The 20067-nt window shown below is 53.2% G+C and overlaps 1 protein-coding gene across 1 annotated transcript in view; it reads right to left on the minus strand.

Moving 5' to 3' along the window:
• Positions 1-739: 739 nt before the first annotated feature.
• Positions 740-20067, minus strand: part of LDLR (low density lipoprotein receptor) — a 35339-nt gene continuing 16011 nt past the window's right edge. The window contains exons 11-18 of the mRNA XM_069604246.1: positions 15773-15891; positions 15527-15666; positions 14424-14565; positions 13691-13843; positions 12604-12846; positions 10400-10477; positions 6230-6387; positions 740-3306 (exon numbers count right to left, since the gene is read on the minus strand). Coding sequence (XP_069460347.1) covers positions 3271-3306; positions 6230-6387; positions 10400-10477; positions 12604-12846; positions 13691-13843; positions 14424-14565; positions 15527-15666; positions 15773-15891 — 1069 coding nt within the window. The 3' untranslated portion in view covers positions 740-3270. The remainder of the gene's footprint in view (positions 3307-6229; positions 6388-10399; positions 10478-12603; positions 12847-13690; positions 13844-14423; positions 14566-15526; positions 15667-15772; positions 15892-20067) is intronic.

Consider the following 20067-nt stretch of genomic DNA (forward strand, 5'->3'; position numbering starts at 1 on the left):
TCAACACACAAATCCTTTGCATAGCAATATCTCCTTTAATCATCGGTTGTGAATCGTGCAAAGTGTCCAAGCATTGGTTCGCTTAATGCCCCCCCCCCCCCCCCATTTACGCTAGATTTGCTGCTCACGTTTGGGACTCACTCCTACAATGTATACATGTATAGGATGCAATAAAGTGATTAGAGCGTAAAAATAGGACATGCAGCAGGTATGCTTCCATCATCCAAACATGAAGCTGCTCCAGGTGGCGCACCTTGCTTGTACAGACATCATCCTCAGATAGACGCTTTTTTTCAGAAAAAGGGAGGATACAAATGCACCAGTGAACAGCCACCCCCTTCCTTCTAAAATTACGGCATGGCGTTAACAGTTTGCAATAAAATGTAACCCCATTGGAAGAATTATTATTATTTTTTTAAAGGCAGCTAGCTTTACAAAAAAACGGCCTTATAAAAGGTTCTTGAAAACACAATACTTAGGGCAATAATAACCTGCAAATCATTGAAGGCACATTTCTACTGGTGCACCTAGACAGCAGAGTCCAGACATGAAATGTGTGGGTCATATCCCATCCCGGAATAAGCATACTGTCCAAAGCCAACTCCCCGCCAAGTAGCCGGAGAGTAAGCCGGTGCAAACAAAATTCCAAAAAAGCCCACAAATCCTTCGCCCCCAAAGTCCCCCCCGCCATTAAAAGAAAATTGAAAAGGCTAAAAACAAGACTCAAAGGCTGTGGAAGTACGAAATAAATAAATCATATTTTATAAATTCTTCAGCAGTTAACATTTTTTTTCTTTAAACCAAAATGTACAAACAAAACGAACATAAAGCGTCTTTTGTGCAAAATAAAAAAGTATCGTTTAGGAAACAATTAACATATTTACATCCTTCAGAGAAGAAGAAAGTTCAGAAAACATAGGCTTGACAGCATTCAGGCACAATGTAGGTACAGGCTTTTTTTCTGAACTTCGGCGTTTGACCCCTTTGTGATTTTTATATACATTTGTGCAGGGTCTTTTCTTTTCACCTTTTGAGAAAAGTAAAGCACTTAAGACTTTGGCTACGAGATCCTAAGCCTTAAGGGGACATGGCAGAATACGTTGGCTCCAGACAGGTCGGACCTTTGGAACCCTACACCACAGCCACGACACCCGAGACAGTGTGCCAGTTTACGCCAGACCCATTTGACCACCTTGGGAGTGAGTGTTCTAGCATCACCACAGGGCCGGCTGAGCTACGCTGTGCTCACATGTTCAGCATAAGCCCTTCTGGATACCTACGCAGCGTCATTCCAGAGTACAACGGGAGCAGCAAAACGCTTGGTGGCGCAATTCCCAAACGGTGTTGGCAGATTGAAGGCCACGATAGTCCACCACAGTAGTGACGCTTTGGGGCATGCCACTTTCCCGAGTCCGTCTACTATGTCCGTTCCTTCAGGTAGTTTGCGTGGTGCATTCCCGTGGCCTGGTCATTTCATGCGTATGGCAAGAAAGCATACACCCAGTCAGGCATCTTGTAATATAGCCAGCGTAGTCAAGTATCTGCACAGAGGAGGACTGGCTCACCCAGCCAAGCGCTTCCCTCTGTGTCCAAAAGCCATGGAGTAAATGCTCTAGCCCACCTTAGCTAGGCACTTGGCCCATGGTTACAACAGCAACTTTTCTGCTGCAATACACTTGCATTACTAGTTTTGTGAACGATGCTAGCAATACAGAAAATGTGCCCGCACACAGGCCGTTCAGCACCATTATGCAATGGAACAAGTGGTAGGAGTAAGTGCTGAGCACTAGCCAGCAGAATCTACATGTGAAAACGGATGCCCAGTTCAGCAGATGTACTAAGGACTATGGCCCGACTCTGCTTAGTGAATGAAGGCCTCTTTAGAAAAGCTATGCGCAGAACCACATTAGTAAGTTACCCTTCACATGATCAAGGCGAGGGGTGGGTGCAAGTGTAAAGCCAGTAAACCCTTCAATAACAGAAAGTCCCTCTTTAGTGGGATGCCGCCCCAATGGCTCTAGGAACTTCCTATTCCAGCTCTTAAAAAGGGAACGGACAGGGCACCTTGCGATTTGATGCAAATTGGTCCTCGCCATTGAAGAAACAGCGATGCATGGCAAGGTGCAGGCCTGGCACAAGATGTCATGTTCCCTCATCAGAAAAGGAGGCAGTGAAAGGGTAGGTGGCGGGCTCGGAGGGACAGAGTGGAGAGCCAGGCCAAGTACACGTAGACACAGTTTAACCTGTTGGCAAAGTAACTGTACACAATGCTTTAATCCAGGGGTTCATGCCTCCCTTCAACCAGATCACCCCCCAAAAGCCAGATGTCCCAAACTAGAGCCCAACAGAACAGATGCTAGCCGACTAGCCCAAGCGTCATCAAAAAGCCCTCATACCGCCGTCTATTTACAGGAGTTCGTAAACAGTGCAAAACTTTAAACAGTCTTCGTTAATGTACAAAATATATAAAACCCCCCAAACAAACAAAAACTAAAGTGCACAGGGGAGGGAGAACACATGTCCAGACCGTTCCCCTCCCACCCAAAAAAAAAAAAAAAAAAAAAAAAAAAAAAAGGCAGGAAGGGGAAGAAAAACAAATAAGAAAAGAAGCAACCCACAGGCACAGTAGTGGTTCAGCTGGGACGAGCTATCCCCTCCGTTTTACCAGTGACCGGGCACTCCGACCTTCTTAAAGCTGAGGGACAGCCAGTGAGCTGCAGTCCTGAGATAGACACAGGCAAAAGGAGGAGAGGAGGATGGCTTGTAGCAAACCCCAGGCGCTTCCTGGGGCCTGTAAACAGATTTTATCCTGAGGATTTGGCGAACACAATCACATTGTCCCCAAGAGCCTTCTTCTCCTCTGCACGAGGTCAGTTCATCTTTTAGCTTAGAAGCCTAGGGGCTGGGGTAACCCCAGCTTGTGCTCCCCACTTCCATGAGCTGGTCATGCCCAGACTCTTCCAGAGAATTGATCGGCTTCCCCTTTGTCCTCCTTCATGTTTAAGAGACTCCCCCGATAAGATAAATCTGTGCGGGGGTCCAGATTGGCACACCATCATCGATTGACGGACAAAAATCCATAGATCTTAATTTAAAAAAATTAAGGTGTGGTGTTAAAAAGAATTAAGCAGACGTATGGGTCAGGAAGGGGGTGTAGTGCGCCCTGGCTTGGACGGGTTGGGTTAAGATTGGTAGCGCTTCATCTTTCTAGAATACATTCCTCTCCCCAGAGTGAGTAGCAGCAAGTGGTCATGAGGCACACGGCTGGCTTCATGCAGCATCATCTTCCAGGCTCACCATCTGTCTCTGTGGAGAAAGAAGGGTACAGACCGTTAGCACTGGCTGTTGCTGCCACTCTAAACTCCACTTCCTGCTGGAGAGAGATGATCGGAAGCGTGGCCCTCAGACTAAACCAGCAGCAGAACCAGCGTCAGGCTGCCACACAGGCCCAGTGGTCCCCATCTGCTGGCAGTGCCCATACATCGCAACAAGGGGCCAGTCTTTGACAAGCGATAAACAAAAAAGCACGGCTCTAGGTGTGCAGTGCTGAATTTAGTACATTTTCCTCATGAAACGCAGCTAGACTGAGGCAGGGACAAGCTGCCCTAGTCTTTGGATAACACTGCAGGTCTATGAAGGTCTCTTCATTGGCTGCCTGTCACACCGAGAAGCTCACATAAAATACACATATGTCGGTCTGGAAATGCTCCATGCTACCTATTCGACCGACTTGAGACTATGATCAGGGGCATTGCTAGGGGGGGGCTAAGGGGGCTATAGCCCCCGATCTTTTGGTTGTAGCCCCGGATAGAATCTCAGGAGCTACAGCCAAAAGACTAGCTAGCCCCCAGTCCCAACAGTTCTGACATCAGCGTAGCCCCGGGTCTTTTCCAGACCTAGCAACTCCCCTCACTATGATGATAAACTGCCTGCGTCCTACCTTTATCTGTTGTGCTGAACGAACCAGAACTGAAATTTGGCCTCTCGACCCCAATCCCCCCCCCCCCACAAACCCCCCTACCCGCTTCGGACAGGTAGCACGTAAAAAGTATTAAATTTAGAGATTAGACTCATTTGAGTGTCTCTAGTGTCTTCTCAAACAGGCCATTAGCACCACCCCAACTTCAGCTTTCACCCAGACAGTAGACTTGAACCCTACTAGCCCTGGACTACAGGAACCACGCACTTTCCTACACTCGCATGTCAATCACACACAATCCATCGACATGGATCTCCCATCTCCAAAACACACACACACCCGATGCCTACTAGTGCCACTGCATCACCATTGTAGTGGCACTTCACTGCCTAAGATTATCCTTCATTCCATAGAGAAATAGCTCTTCGGCCAAACCTAGTAAGGGAAGTTCTACCACCAATAGGTCATAGGCAGAGCACCTGGCAAGAGCTCTAGGGTGATGTAGCTTCACTCTCAGCCCAAGCATTGCACTACGACTTCAGTGCAATTCCTCCATTAAAGCATACCAGGGGCTGTACTGCGAGCGGTGCTCTTCAACTACAAGGAAATAGCACCCTGCCCAAGCCCGAATATTTTTTTGCTTTAAGGATAGCCTGAGAGTTCAGCACTGGCAACCCCAGGAACAATGCAGCACGGGCTAAGACCAAGTCAAGGGCAACGCTTGCTTCCCTGGGTCCATCAAGTCCTCAGCCTACCATATCTAGGAAGCATTCAGCACATCAAAAACCTGTCCACGGGCACCTCCTCATCACCTTGACTGCCAACCACTTTTCGGGTTCCCCATGGTTCCATCCAGTTCTTAAATATTCAATTTGTACAAAGACCAGTCTCGCCAGCCCTCCCACGGCCAACAAGAAAATGTACATCCAAAACGCCATCCACCCTCTGCATCACTCCAATCCCGAATATATAATCTAGACTAGATTAATACACTACCCAAAAGATTCAGCCGTGGCACCCCACACAACATTTCAATCACTGAAACATCGACAGGTTAGCCTGAGGAACCTCAAATGAATCGCCATGGCCCCCAACCACTCAGTTATACACTGAAAAGCATGGGAAAACCTTAACTCTTGGAAACAAAGCCTTCATGCAGCCTCCCTGGTGCTAGATTCCATTAACAAAGGCAGAAATGTCAAGCTCACAAGAACCCCCCACCCCCACATTCCCCTTCCCCACATCTCTGGTGAACAGACATTATGCACCAGCATGATGCAAACAATTAAAATAAAAAACGAGCCCTCCCATCGGCTAGCCACACTCTGTACCCTATAAAAGGCAGTGATAGCTTATCATCGTCTACCCACCGGAGAGGCTGGCCCTTTCCAGCCAGCACCCCAACACCAGAAACCAATCCCTTGCCAGACTGGAGAGAGGGTGGAGGGGAGCACAGACTGAGCAAGCTTGCACACCCTACACCAGCAAGACTCTGGCTCTATATTACCACACCAAACGCCCCCCCCCCCTTCCTCCATCAAAGAAGTAGTAACTCAGGAAGAACCATCCCTACAAGAATGAAAGCTATTCAGAAGTCCAGGCTTAGCAATGTATTCCTTGGAAAAGCCCCTCCATTACTGTGCTTCACAACAGCGGACTGCACAGATCAAGGTTTACCGCACACGCTGCCATTTGCATGGTCTCTATATGCTCAAGTGGTTGTGTAAGGAGAGTTGATTGGCTTGGTGAGTGAAGAGGGACAAGATGGAAGTTGTGCTCTTCTAGTTGATGTAGAAACTGGCGTCTGTGCGTCAGCTTTCTGGGTGTGCTTTGTTGTGTGCACTGGGCTTGTGGTGTCCAGAGGGGTAGAATGCAGTGTCTGGGTTGTTTTAACAGTTTGCTCTTGTGGAGTGGTTAGTAGGGGGTGTGTAGTTTGGCTGGTCCTTTTGGGCATGTGTAGTACGTAAGGTGTGGGGAGGGGGATTAGTTGGCTTCTGCCTGGCTCTGGGTGTGTGGTCGTTTTATTGTTGGTTCTTCAATCTATATAGTCTCATATTTGTTTCAGTGCCAGGGTATGGTTTGTGGGGTGCACGTTTATGCTTGTCGCAGGGAGTTGAATAGCCAAGTTTTCAGTCGTTACCACATACTCAAAGTAAAGCGTGCTCCTCAGAAGCAGCACTCAGATAGCAACACTGTAGGTCTAGGGCATGGCTTGTTCCATGCACATCTGGGAGGGAGCAACAGATGCCGATATAAAACGGAACAACCGGAAAAGGGGAAAGTGAATAGGAGAGGTTGCAGGATGCTTACCGAAGGGTACGTGTAGCCGTCCTGACTCCGGCAGATGTGGATCTCATCTTCCGTGGTCTTCTGGTACACCGGGTTGTCGAAGTTGATGCTGTTAGTGTTCTTCAGTCGCCAGTTCTTCCACAGGAGAAAGGCGCCAAAGGCTGCCAAGCACAGGACAACTAGAAGGAAGCAGGGAGGGGGGGGGGGAAGCATTAGTCTCTGGCCAGTGGGGGACTAAAGCCATATTCCAGAACATTCTCCCATCATCCCATTGATGAAATGCCTTTATTTATTTTAATTTTTGTAACGCTCCACATGCCCAGGGGCCTCAGGGCGCACACAGAGAACAAGACGAAAAGAGGACAAGGCAGAAGAACATTGAGAACCTAAAGCAAGTTATTTCAAGTTGAAGAGGTGGGTTTCAACAATTCCTCCTGGCAACGTAGTAGTAGTAATGTCTGCAGTGCAGTGGCATGCACCAGCAAACTACAGTCCTTGAAGGGCTGGATCGGCTCAGTCCTCACGCCAAGCGGACCTGCAGGGTGCAGCTACCCACCGAGGTATGTGACCAGGTGCTCTCCTAGCCCAGTCCTCACGCCAAGCGGACCTGCAGGGTGCAGCTACCCACCGAGGTATGTGACCAGGTGCTCTCCTAGCTCAGTCATCACACCAAGCGGACCTGCAGGGTGCAGCTACCCACCGAGGTATGCGACCAGGTGCTCTCCTAGCTCAGTCATCACACCAAGCGGACCTGCAGGGTGCAGCTACCCAGTGAGGTATGCGACCAGGTGCTCTCCTAGCTCAGTCATCACACCAAGCGGACCTGCAGGTTGCAGCTACCCACTGAGGTATGCGACCAGGTTCTCTCCTAGCTCAGTCATCACACCAAGCGGACCTGCAGGTTGCAGCTACTCACCGAGGTATGCGACCAGGTGCTCTCCTAGCTCAGTCATCACACCAAGCGGACCTGCAGGGTGCAGCTACCCACCGAGGTATGCGACCAGGTGCTCTCCTAGCTCAGTCATCACGCCAAGCGGACCTGCAGGTTGCAGCTACCCACCGAGTTATGCGACCAGGTGCTCTCCTAGCTCAGTCATCACGCCAAGCGGACCTGCAGGGTGCAGCTACCCACTGAGGTATGCGACCAGGTGCTCTCCTAGCTCAGTCCTCACACCAAGCGGACCTGCAGGGTGCAGCTACCCACCGAGGTATGCGACCAGGTGCTCTCCTAGCTCAGTCATCACACCAAGCGGACCTGCAGGGTGCAGCTACCCACCGAGGTATGCGACCAGGTTCTCTCCTAGCCCAGTCATCACACCAAGCGGACCTGCAGGGTGCAGCTACCCACCGAGGTATGCGACCAGGTGCTCTCCTAGCTCAGTCATCACACCAAGCGGACCTGCAGGGTGCAGCTACCCACCGAGGTATGCGGCCAGGTGCTCTCCTAGCTCAGTCATCACACCAAGCGGACCTGCAGGGTGCAGCTACCCACCGAGGTATGCGACCAGGTGCTCTCCTAGCTCAGTCATCACACCAAGCGGACCTGCAGGTTGCAGCTACCCACTGAGGTATGCGACCAGGTGCTCTCCTAGCTCAGTCATCACGCCAAGCGGACCTGCAGGGTGCAGCTACCCACTGAGGTATGCGACCAGGTGCTCTCCTAGCTCAGTCCTCACGCCAAGCGGACCTGCAGGTTGCAGCTACCCACTGAGGTATGCGACCAGGTTCTCTCCTAGCTCAGTCATCACACCAAGCGGACCTGAAGGTTGCAGCTACCCACCGAGGTATGCGACCAGGTGCTCTCCTAGCTCAGTCATCACACCAAGCGGACCTGCAGGGTGCAGCTACCCACCGAGGTATGCGACCAGGTGCTCTCCTAGCTCAGTCCTCACGCCAAGCGGACCTGCAGGTTGCAGCTACTCACCGAGGTATGCGACCAGGTTCTCTCCTAGCTCAGTCCTCACGCCAAGCGGACCTGCAGGTTGCAGCTACTCACTGAGGTATGCAACCAGGTGCTCTCCTAGCTCAGTCATCACACCAGGCGGACCTGAAGGTTGCAGCTACCCACCGAGGTATGCGACCAGGTGCTCTCCTAGCTCAGTCATCACACCAGGCGGACCTGAAGGTTGCAGCTACCCACCGAGGTATGCGACCAGGTGCTCTCCTAGCTCAGTCATCACACCAGGCGGACCTGAAGGTTGCAGCTACCCACCGAGGTATGCGACCAGGTTCTCTCCTAGCTCAGTCATCACGCCAAGCGGACCTGCAGGGTGCAGCTACCCACCGAGGTATGTGACCAGGTTCTCTCCTAGCTCAGTCATCCTAGCTCAGTCCTCACGCCAAGTGGACCTGCAGGGTGCAGCTACCCACCGAGGTATGTGACCAGGTTCTCTCCTAGCTCAGTCATCCTAGCTCAGTCATCACACCAAGCGGACCTGCAGGGTGCAGCTACCCACTGAGGTATGTGACCAGGTGCTCTCCTAGCTCAGTCCTCACGCCAAGCGGACCTGCAGGGTGCAGCTACCCACTGAGGTATGTGACCAGGTGCTCTCCTAGCCCAGTCCTCACGCCAAGCGGGCCTGCAGGGTGCAGCTACCCACCGAGGTATGTGACCAGGTTCTCTCCTAGCTCAGTCATCCTAGCTCAGTCATCACACCAAGCGGACCTGCAGGGTGCAGCTACCCACTGAGGTATGTGACCAGGTTCTCTCCTAGCTCAGTCATCCTAGCTCAGTCATCACACCAAGCGGACCTGCAGGGTGCAGCTACCCACCAAGGTATGTGACCAGGTTCTCTCCTAGCTCAGTCATCCTAGCTCAGTCATCACACCAAGCGGACCTGCAGGGTGCAGCTACCCACTGAGGTATGTGACCAGGTTCTCTCCTAGCTCAGTCATCCTAGCTCAGTCCTTACGCCAAGCGGACCTGCAGGGTGCAGCTACCCACCGAGGTATGTGACCAGGTTCTCTCCTAGCTCAGTCATCCTAGCTCAGTCCTCACGCAAAGCAGACCTGCAGGGTGCAGCTACCCACCGAGGTATGTGACCAGGTTCTCTCCTAGCTCAGTCATCACGCCAAGCGGACCTGCAGGTTGCAGCTACCCACCGAGGTATGTGACCAGGTTCTCTCCTAGCTCAGTCATCACGCCAAGCGGACCTGCAGGGTGCAGCTACCCACTGAGGTATGTGACCAGGTTCTCTCCTAGCTCAGTCATCCTAGCTCAGTCCTCACGCCAAGCGGACCTGCAGGGTGCAGCTACCCACCGAGGTATGTGACCAGGTTCTCTCCTAGCTCAGTCATCCTAGCTCAGTCATCACACCAAGTGGACCTGCAGGGTGCAGCTACCCACCGAGGTATGTGACCAGGTTCTCTTCTAGCTCAGTCATCCTAGCTCAGTCATCACACCAAGTGGACCTGCAGGGTGCAGCTACCCACCGAGGTATGTGACCAGGTTCTCTCCTAGCTCAGTCATCCTAGCTCAGTCATCACGCCAAGTGGACCTGCAGGGTGCAGCTACCCACCGAGGTATGTGACCAGGTTCTCTCCTAGCTCAGTCATCACGCCAAGCGGACCTGCAGGGTGCAGCTACCCACCGAGGTATGCGACCAGGTTCTCTCCTAGCTCAGTCATCCTACCTCAGTCATCACACCAAGCGGACCTGCAGGGTGCAGCTACCCACTGAGGTATGCGACCAGGTTCTCTCCTACTCAGATTCTGGCCTCAGCGCAGGTTGCCACCAGAAGCACAACATGATGCAAAATTGGCACAAGGACACAGAAATCGTAGCATGGCCAACTCCTGAGATGGAGGCCGAGCAACATCCGTCATCAAGCACAAAGACAGTGGGATTTGGGTTGTTCATTCGTTTTGTTCACGGAAAACTGACCGCAATATAACGGCTTGGGGTGGGGGGTATGAAAAAAAGTATGTGGGCAAAGTGCACAGAAGGTCAATTGACACATGTGAAAAACGAGTGAAAAATATTTGCTCGTTTTTCACATGCGTCAATTGACCTGTGCACTTTGCCCGCATACATTTCAATCTAACAAAAGTGTTCGAACAAATAAATTGGCCAATTGCCGACAATGCAGGTTGCCTGGGGTGCTGTGGTTCTACAAGTGCTGAATATTACCACAGATGCGCCACATCACAAGTTACCCCTGTCGCATAGGGTAGAAGGGTGGCCGTACTCACCAAGGGGGATAACTATGTACAGCGCCGTGGTGCTGCTATGCTTCTCATTGCTGATCTCGGCTGCCACGTCATTGGGAGCTGAAAAGAAGCGCAGACCTGCACATCAACATCACGTTCATTCTCAGACAGATTACACGCACCGTTCAGACCCAACACTAGATGGCAGGCTGTGCAACACATGTACACCAAGAACAGGGGTCACCGGAGCAGGGATCAACTACAGGGATGGATTGCAGACCCAACACTAGATGGCAGGCTGTGCAACACATGTGCACCAAGAACAGGGGTCACCGGAGCAGGGATCAACTACAAGGATGGATTGCAGACCCAACACTAGATGGCAGGCTGTGCAACACATGTGCACCAAGCACAGGGGTCACCGGAGCAGGGATCAACTACAGGGATGGATTGCAGACCCAACACTAGATGGCAGGCTGTGCAACACATGTGCACCAAGAACAGGGGTCACCGGAGCAGGGATCAACTACAGGGATGGATTGCAGACCCAACACTAGATGGCAGGCTGTGCAACACATGTGCACCAAGAACAGGGGTCACCGGAGCAGGGATGGATTGCAGACCCAACGCTAGATGGCAGGCTGTGCAACACATGTGCACCAAGAACAGGGGTCACCGGAGCAGGGATCAACTACAGGGATGGATTGCAGACCCAACGCTAGATGGCAGGCTATGCAACACATGTGCACCAAGAACAGGGGTCACCGGAGCAGGGATCAACTACAGGGATGAATTGCAGACCCAACAGGGTCACCGGAGCAGGGATCAACTACAGGGATGGATTGCAGACCCAACGCTAGATGGCAGGCTATGCAACACATGTGCACCAAGAACAGGGATCAACTACAGGGATGAATTGCAGACCCAACAGGGTCACCGGAGCAGGGATCAACTACAGGGATGGATTGCAGACCCAACACTAGATGGCAGGCTGTGCAACACGTGTGCACCAAGAACAGGGGTCACCGGAGCAGGGATCAACTACAGGGATGGATTGCAGACCCAACACTAGATGGCAGGCTGTGCAACACATGTGCACCAAGCACAAGGGTCACCGGAGCAGGGATCAACTACAGGGATGGATTGCAGACCCAACACTAGATGGCAGGCTGTGCAACACGTGCACCAGGAACAGGGGACACCGGAGCAGGGATCAACTACAGGGATGGATTGCAGACCCAACACTAGATGGCAGGCTATGCAACACGTGTGCACCAAGAACAGGGGTCACCGGAGCAGGGATCAACTACAGGGATGGATTGCAGACCCAACACTAGATGGCAGGCTGTGCAACACATGTGCACCAAGAACAGGGGTCACAGGAGCAGGGATCAACTACAGGGATGGATTGCAGACCCAACACTAGATGGCAGGCTGTGCAACACATGTGCACCAAGAACAGGGGTCACCGGAGCAGGGATCAACTACAGGGATGAATTGCAGACCCAACAGGGTCACCGGAGCAGGGATCAACTACAGGGATGGATTGCAGACCCAACGCTAGATGGCAGGCTATGCAACACATGTGCACCAAGAACAGGGATCAACTACAGGGATGGATTGCAGACCCAACACTAGATGGCAGGCTGTGCAACACGTGTGCACCAAGAACAGGGGTCACCGGAGCAGGGATCAACTACAGGGATGGATTGCAGACCCAACACTAGATGGCAGGCTGTGCAACACATGTGCACCAAGCACAAGGGTCACCGGAGCAGGGATCAACTACAGGGATGGATTGCAGACCCAACACTAGATGGCAGGCTGTGCAACACGTGCACCAGGAACAGGGGTCACCGGAGCAGGGATCAACTACAGGGATGGATTGCAGACCCAACACTAGATGGCAGGCTATGCAACACGTGTGCACCAAGAACAGGGGTCACCGGAGCAGGGATCAACTACAGGGATGGATTGCAGACCCAACACTAGATGGCAGGCTGTGCAACACATGTGCACCAAGAACAGGGGTCACAGGAGCAGGGATCAACTACAGGGATGGATTGCAGACCCAACACTAGATGGCAGGCTGTGCAACACATGTGCACCAAGAACAGGGGTCACCGGAGCAGGGATCAACTACAGGGATGGATTGCAGACCCAACACTAGATGGCAGACTGTGCAACACGTGTGCACCAAGAACAGGGGTCACCGGAGCAGGGATCAACTACAGGGATGGACTTACCGTGGTCGGAACGTGTCACCAGCTCCGGTGTCGTGAGCTCAGAGATAGCGGCAGGGTTGCTTTTTGGCAAGCTAGTGGTGGAAGGCTGCTGCGAGATCCTAGGTGGCATCGATGTAGCCCGGGCCCGGACAGGTGTGGTCCTGGGACGGACTGTGCTTGTAGGGACTGGACGAGCCACGGTTGAAGTCCCGAGGGTTGTGGTTGGGATACTGGGCTTGGCAGAAGGGACAGCAGCCGGCACTTCTGAGAAGAGAGCAGAAAGTTAGTCCAGGGTCACTCAACTCAAGCCATTCATAAACAAGTACCAATAAGGACATTCCAAACTACACACGGACTGCGTGTCCATTCCAGCGGGGCACCCATAGACTGTATACATGATGGTACGCCTGGGATCACATCTACAGCGAGGAACAGACTCCATGCCAGATTGGGTGTCTTGGGGAGCAGACCCCAGGTACCACTATGGACATGGTTGGAGTACCAGTGCAGATCCCGCACTAGGAGCCAGAGGCTTAGTTGGGTTTTTGAGCAGCAGCCTTCTGCCCCTGGAGTCGCTCACTCGCTGTCGTCCAGATGAGTAGGTACTGTTCCTATTCATTGCACACCTCCCCTCTGCTGCTCGACCAGAACTGATGGAGTAGATGCACTAGACCAATGCACCCATTACATGGATGTGGTTTTGGTCATAGGTTCAAAACTTCAACTCCCCAAAGTTGAAGAAAGCGTGCAACAGAGGTGGGTAACAAAGAGCAGTTATCAGTGTCGAACCAACCCATTGCTATGTGCAGGCTATAACCTTTGACGTCATGGGGCACATGCCATTATTTAAAGGCAACGCTTGTTCCCTCTGCTCAGGATTACGTTTCCCACATTTGGGTAGCCCTTTCACACCGGTCAGAGCGCCACAGACCAATCAAAAGCCGCCATGGATGATTAAAGTCCACGGTCTCCCCCACCCCAAATCCAGCCACAAAATTATATTAAAAAAATAAGTTATCCTGTATACAGAGCTTAACGTCCTGGTCACCCAAAGAAAGCGTCGTATAGAAACCCCCCCCTTGCATCCTAGAACAGGCGCAATGCGTACCTGTGAGGCAGCTCCTCATGTCCGCAGCAAGGTGCAGGCCATCCGGGCAGGCGCAGGTATACTTGGCCGAGCGCTCCGTGATGCGTGGGGCTGGGAGGCAGAGGTAGTCACAGCCACCATTGGAGAGCATGCCACTCTCGCACCTATTCTCACCTGCAGAAGAAATCAGGAACATGCCTTTACTCATTGAGAATCTATGGGGTCAACCCCACAGTAAGTCATACAGATACATGAGGAATGCAAAGCATTCGGAAACAGGACAGTCAGCATTGCTCGGTTCTACGGGACGGGTCCCACCCCGGAGGGTCTCCCTGTACCTTAACTGAGGTGATATTTGCATATCCGTGCGGTCCCATCCACGTGGACTCTCAGCACCGAAATGCTTAGCAATTCTCCTCTGACCAAGTGGTCCGCCACACGTTTCTACCTGAGGTATTGGGGTGAGCCACCGCCCCAAAAGGCCTCCCGCCCCCACAGCTCCAAAAGTATGAGGCAATTAGCTGTTTTGGAACCTTTGGCTCAAGTTTGAGGACAATGATTAGGGTCTTGGACAATGGACCGAGCTTCAGGAAGCCAGAGTGCGCTTTGCTAGTCCTTGGATGTCAGAAGCAGCGATAGCAGGCATCAGGGAGCCATCAATGCTGCATCTGCACCTCCACTAGCTTTCATGGGTGCCCTGCGGCACCACTAGACCAAGTCTCTAGGGGGCTCTACATATCGTCCAGACCCGTACCGCTTGGCTGTCGGAGTGTATGATACAGGACAAGATCCTCCGGGGACATCAGGTCTTCGGCCACCTTCACAATATCTCCCCCAGTCAGCCGGTTTGCGCTAAAGATGGCTTCATTTTCAACATCTGTCCAGAACACTTTATCCTAAAAGAAAGAATTAGGTTGAAAATTTTACACAGGTCAACATTCACAAACAAACCGCAGCAGATTGAAATATAAAGAAAAGTACGAAAAAAGTACGAGTTGTACCTTTTTTCTTGGCAGGAACTCAGAAAAAATAAAGAAAAAAAAATAGGCACTGCAGATCTTTGGCTGGTATCAGTTTGATAGAAAAACAAATATTAGTAGATTGCCCGGGCCCCAGCTGCCTAATCCCAACGTTCATTGGAAAAGACCCATTCGAGTTCACAAGCCCCCAAAGAAATGGGCCATCATTCTAGAGCTGGAAATTGCCATCCAAAGCCTGAGTGCATGATTGCAAATGTTCTGGGGGTTCTTTCAGACACTTGCTTGGAACCAAGTGTCTCTGTAGTAGCTACTCCTCACATGCCACCCGGGAGACTTTGATGCCCCTCCAAGTCATGGCAAGGGAGCAGCACTGGTATTCAGCACTTACAAACACCAGGCACTTCTGAGAAAGGACAGGCCAGGCCAGGCAGCCAAAAAGCAATGTTCACTCTGCTCACTGCATCTATGCAAGCCTCTACACCTGCGAGCGCAGCAGTGTCACGTAGGAAGCGCTCCGATAGCGCCTGGATTTCACTCACCATGAAGTAAACCATCACCTGGCATTAAGGCCAGGTCGCCCTAACAAGTCAAGGCGCGAGCCGGACATAGGGCTCGAAGGGAATGAACTTCTGGCAGTGCACACAGGGAAACTCAAACCAGTCAGCGAAGTATGCGACGAGGCACGGCAAACCCTGGCACAACACAAACAGCCAACGGGAGACTGGCAACAAATATAGGATCGGAAAGGATAGGCCAAACCAAAAGGATCGATCATGCTGGACAAAAGGAGCCCGCCATGCCGGATTCCCATCGAGACCGGTCTTGATGGGGAAAATAATATTCAATGAATAACCAATCACACCTCACATGATCTCACCTCAAAAATTGTGACAGCAAACGGGTGTGCCAATTTGTCCTCGTCCATGATCACAGTCCTCCTGTTGCCACCATTTGCATCGATACTGGAGAGGCTGTGCAGTTTGGAGTCCACCCAATACAGACGCTGATTCGCCAAGTCTGAAGAAGACGACAGAGGGCGTGGTTAGTACATCCCCAGCAGGTGCTGCCATGGAGCACTGTGGCCTGGGCATTTCAGGGGTGTCCCAGCAGCCCCCCTGCTTACCTAAAGTGATGCCATTGGGCCATTCAATGCCGTCCTCCACCAGCGTCATGCGGTCTACTCCATTCAATCCCCCCTTCTCGATCTTGGCTGGAAGGCCCCAGTCAGTCCAGTACATGAAGCTAAAAAAAAAAAGGACCAGCAAAAGGTGAGATGTGCGAACTGCATACACCCCTCTATGCCAGATCACCACCCCACACCTGCTCAAGCTCGTGCGCACGCTGCATACACCCATCTATGCGAGATCACCACCCCACACCTGCTCAAGCCTGTGCGCACGCTGCATACACCGCTCTGTGCCATATCACCACCCCACACCTGCCCAAGCCTGTGCTCACGCTGCATACACCGCTCTATGCCAGATCACCACCCCACACCTGCTCAAGCCTGTGCTCACGCTGCATACACCCCTCTATGCCAGATCACCACCCCACACCTGCTCAAGCTCGTGCTCACGCTGCATACACCCCTCTATGCCAGATCACCACCCCACACCTGCTCAAGCCTGTGCTCACGCTGCATACACCGCTCTATGCCAGATCACCACACCTGCTCAAGCCTGTGCTCACGCGGCATACACCCCTCTATGCCAGATCACCACCCCACACCTGCTCAAGCCTGTGCTCACGCTGCATACACCCCTCTATGCCAGATCACCACCCCACACCTGCTCAAGCTCGTGCTCACGCTGCATACACCCCTCTATGCCAGATCACCACCCCACACCTGCTCAAGCCTGTGCTCACGCTGCATACACCGCTCTATGCCAGATCACCACCCCACACCTGCTCAAGCTCGTGCTCACGCTGCATACACCACTCTATGCGAGATCACCACCCCACACCTGCTCAAGCCTGTGCTCACGCTGCATACACCCCTCTATGCCAGATCACCACCCCACACCTGCTCAAGCTCGTGCTCACGCTGCATACACCACTCTATGCGAGATCACCACCCCACACCTACTCAAGCCTGTGTGCACGCTGCATACACCCCTCTATGCCAGATCACCATCCCACACCTGCTCAAGCCTGTGCTCACGCTGCATACACCCCTCTATGCGAGATCACCACCCCACACCTGCTCAAGCTCGTGCTCACGCTGCATACACCCATCTATGCCAGATCACCACCCCACACCTGCTCAAGCTCGTGCTGCATACACCCTTCTATGCCAGATCACCACCCCACACTTGCTCAAGCCTGTGCTCACGCTGCATACACCCCTCTATGCGAGATCACCACCCCACACCTGCTCAAGCTCCATACACCCATCTATGCGAGATCACCACCCCACACCTACTCAAGCCTGTGCGCACGCTGCATACACCCCTCTATGCGAGATCACCACCCCACACCTTCTCAAGCCTCTGCGCACGCTGCACACACCCCTCTATGCCAGATCACCACCCCACACCTGCTCAAGCCTGTGCTCACGCTGCATACGCCCATCTATGCGAGATCACCACCCCACACCTGCTCAAGCCTGTGCTCACGCTGCATACACCCCTCTATGCCAGATCACCACCCCACACCTGCTCAAGCTCGTGCTCACGCTGCATACACCCCTCTATGCCAGATCACCACCCCACACCTGCTCAAGCTCGTGCTCTCGCTGCATACACCCATCTATGCGAGATCACCACCCCAAAGCTGCTCAAGCCTGTGCGCACGCTGCATACACCCATCTATGCCAGATCACCACCCCACACCTGCTCAAGCCCGTGCTCACGCTGCATACACCCATCTATGCCAGATCACCACCCCAAAGCTGCTCAAGCCTGTGCGCACGCTGCATACACCCATCTATGCCAGATCACCACCCCACACCTGCTCAAGCCTGTGCTCACGCTGCATACACCCATCTATGCCACCCCACACCTGCTCAAGCCTGTGCTCACGCTGCATACACCCATCTATGCGGGATCACCACCCCACACCTACTCAAGCCTGTGCTCACGCTGCATGCACCCATCTATGAGAGATCACCACCCCACACCTTCTCAAGCCTGTGCTCACGCCGCATAAGCCCATCTATGCCAGATCACCACCCCACACCTACTCAAGCCTGTGCTCACGCCGCATAAGCCCATCTATGCCAGATCACCACCCCAAAGCTGCTCAAGCCTGTGCGCACGCTGCATACACCCATCTATGCCAGATCACCACCCCACACCTCCTCAAGCCCGTTCTTACGCTGCATACACCCATCTATGCGAGATCACCACCCCACACCTACTCAAGCCTGTGCTCACGCTGCATACACCCATCTATGCCAGATCACCATCCCAAACCTGCTCAAGCCCGTGCTCACGCTGCATACACCCATCTATGCGAGATCACCACCCCAAACCTGCTCAAGCCTGTGCTCACGCTGCATACACCCATCTATTCCAGATCACCACCCCACACCTGCTCAAGCCTGTGCTCACGCTGCATACACCATCTATGCCAGATCACCACCCCATACCATACACCCATCTATGCGAGGCCACCACCCCACACCTGCTCAAGCCCGTGCTCACGCTGCATACACCATCTATGCGAGATCACCACCCCACACCTGCTCAAGCCCGTGCTCACGCTGCATACACCCATCTATGCGAGACCACCCCACACCTGCTCAAGCCTGTGCTCACGCTGCATACACCCCTCTATGCCAGATCACCACCCACACCTACTCAAGCCTGTGCTCACGCCGCATCCACCCATCTATGCGAGATCACCACCCCACACCTGCTCAAGCCCCTGCTCACGCTGCATACACCCATCTATGCGAGATCACCATCCCACACCTGCTCAAGCCCGTGCTCACGCTACATGCACCCATCTATGCGAAATCACCACCCCACACCTGCTCAAGCCCGTGCTCACGCTGCATGCACCCATCTATGCGAGATCACCACCCCACACCTACTCAAGCCCGTGCTCACGTTGCATACACCCCTCTATGCGAGATCACCACCCCACACCTTCTCAAGCCTGTGCTCACGCTGCATGCACCCATCTATGCGAGATCACCACCCCACACCTGCTCAAGCCCGTGCTCACGCTGCATGCACCCATCTATGCGAGGTCACCACCCCACACTGCATACACCCATCTATGCGAGGTCACCACCCCACACTGCATACACCCATCTATGCGAGATCACCACCCCACACCTGCGCAAGCCTGTGCTCACGCAGCATACACCCATCTATGCCAGATCACCACCCCAAAGCTGCTCAAGCCCGTGCTCACGCTGCATGCACCCATCTATGCGAGGTCACCACCCCACACCTGCTCACGCTGCATACACCCATCTATGCGAGGTCACCACCCCACACCTGCTGAAGCCTGTACTCACGCTGCATACACCCATCTATGCGAGATCACCACCCCACACCTGCGCAAGCCTGTGCTCACGCGGCATACACCCATCTATGCCAGATCACCACCCCAAAGCTGCTCAAGCCTGTGCTCACGCGGCATACACCCATCTATGCCAGATCACCACCCCAAAGCTGCTCAAGCCTGTGCGCACGCTGCATACACCCATCTATGAGAGATCACCACCCCACACCTGCTCAAGCCTGTGCTCACGCTGCATACACCCATCTATGCCAGATCACCACCCCACACCTGCTCAAGCCTGTGCGCACGCTGCATACACCCATCTATGCCAGATCACCACCCCACACCTGCTCAAGCCTGTGCTCTCGCTGCATACACCCATCTATGCGAGATCACCACCCCAAAGCTGCTCAAGCCTGTGCGCACGCTGCATACACCCATCTATGCCAGATCACCACCCCACACCTGCTCAAGCCCGTGCTCACGCTGCATACACCCATCTATGCCAGATCACCACCCCAAAGCTGCTCAAGCCTGTGCGCACGCTGCATACACCCATCTATGCCAGATCACCGCCCCACACCTACTCAAGCCTGTGCTCACGCTGCATACACCCATCTATGCCAGATCACCACCCCACACCTGCTCAAGCCTGTGCTCACGCTGCATACACCCATCTATGCCACCCCACACCTGCTCAAGCCTGTGCGCACGCTGCATACACCCATCTATGCGAGATCACCACCCCACACCTACTCAAGCCTGTGCTCACGCTGCATGCACCCATCTATGAGAGATCACCACCCCACACCTTCTCAAGCCTGTGCTCACGCCGCATAAGCCCATCTATGCCAGATCACCACCCCACACCTACTCAAGCCTGTGCTCACGCCGCATAAGCCCATCTATGCCAGATCACCACCCCAAAGCTGCTCAAGCCTGTGCGCACGCTGCATACACCCA

This window comes from Ambystoma mexicanum, chromosome 3q (assembly GCF_040938575.1).
Source record: "Ambystoma mexicanum isolate Mex_15411 chromosome 3q, UKY_AmexF1_1, whole genome shotgun sequence".
NCBI classification, from domain to species: Eukaryota; Metazoa; Chordata; class Amphibia; order Caudata; family Ambystomatidae; genus Ambystoma; species Ambystoma mexicanum.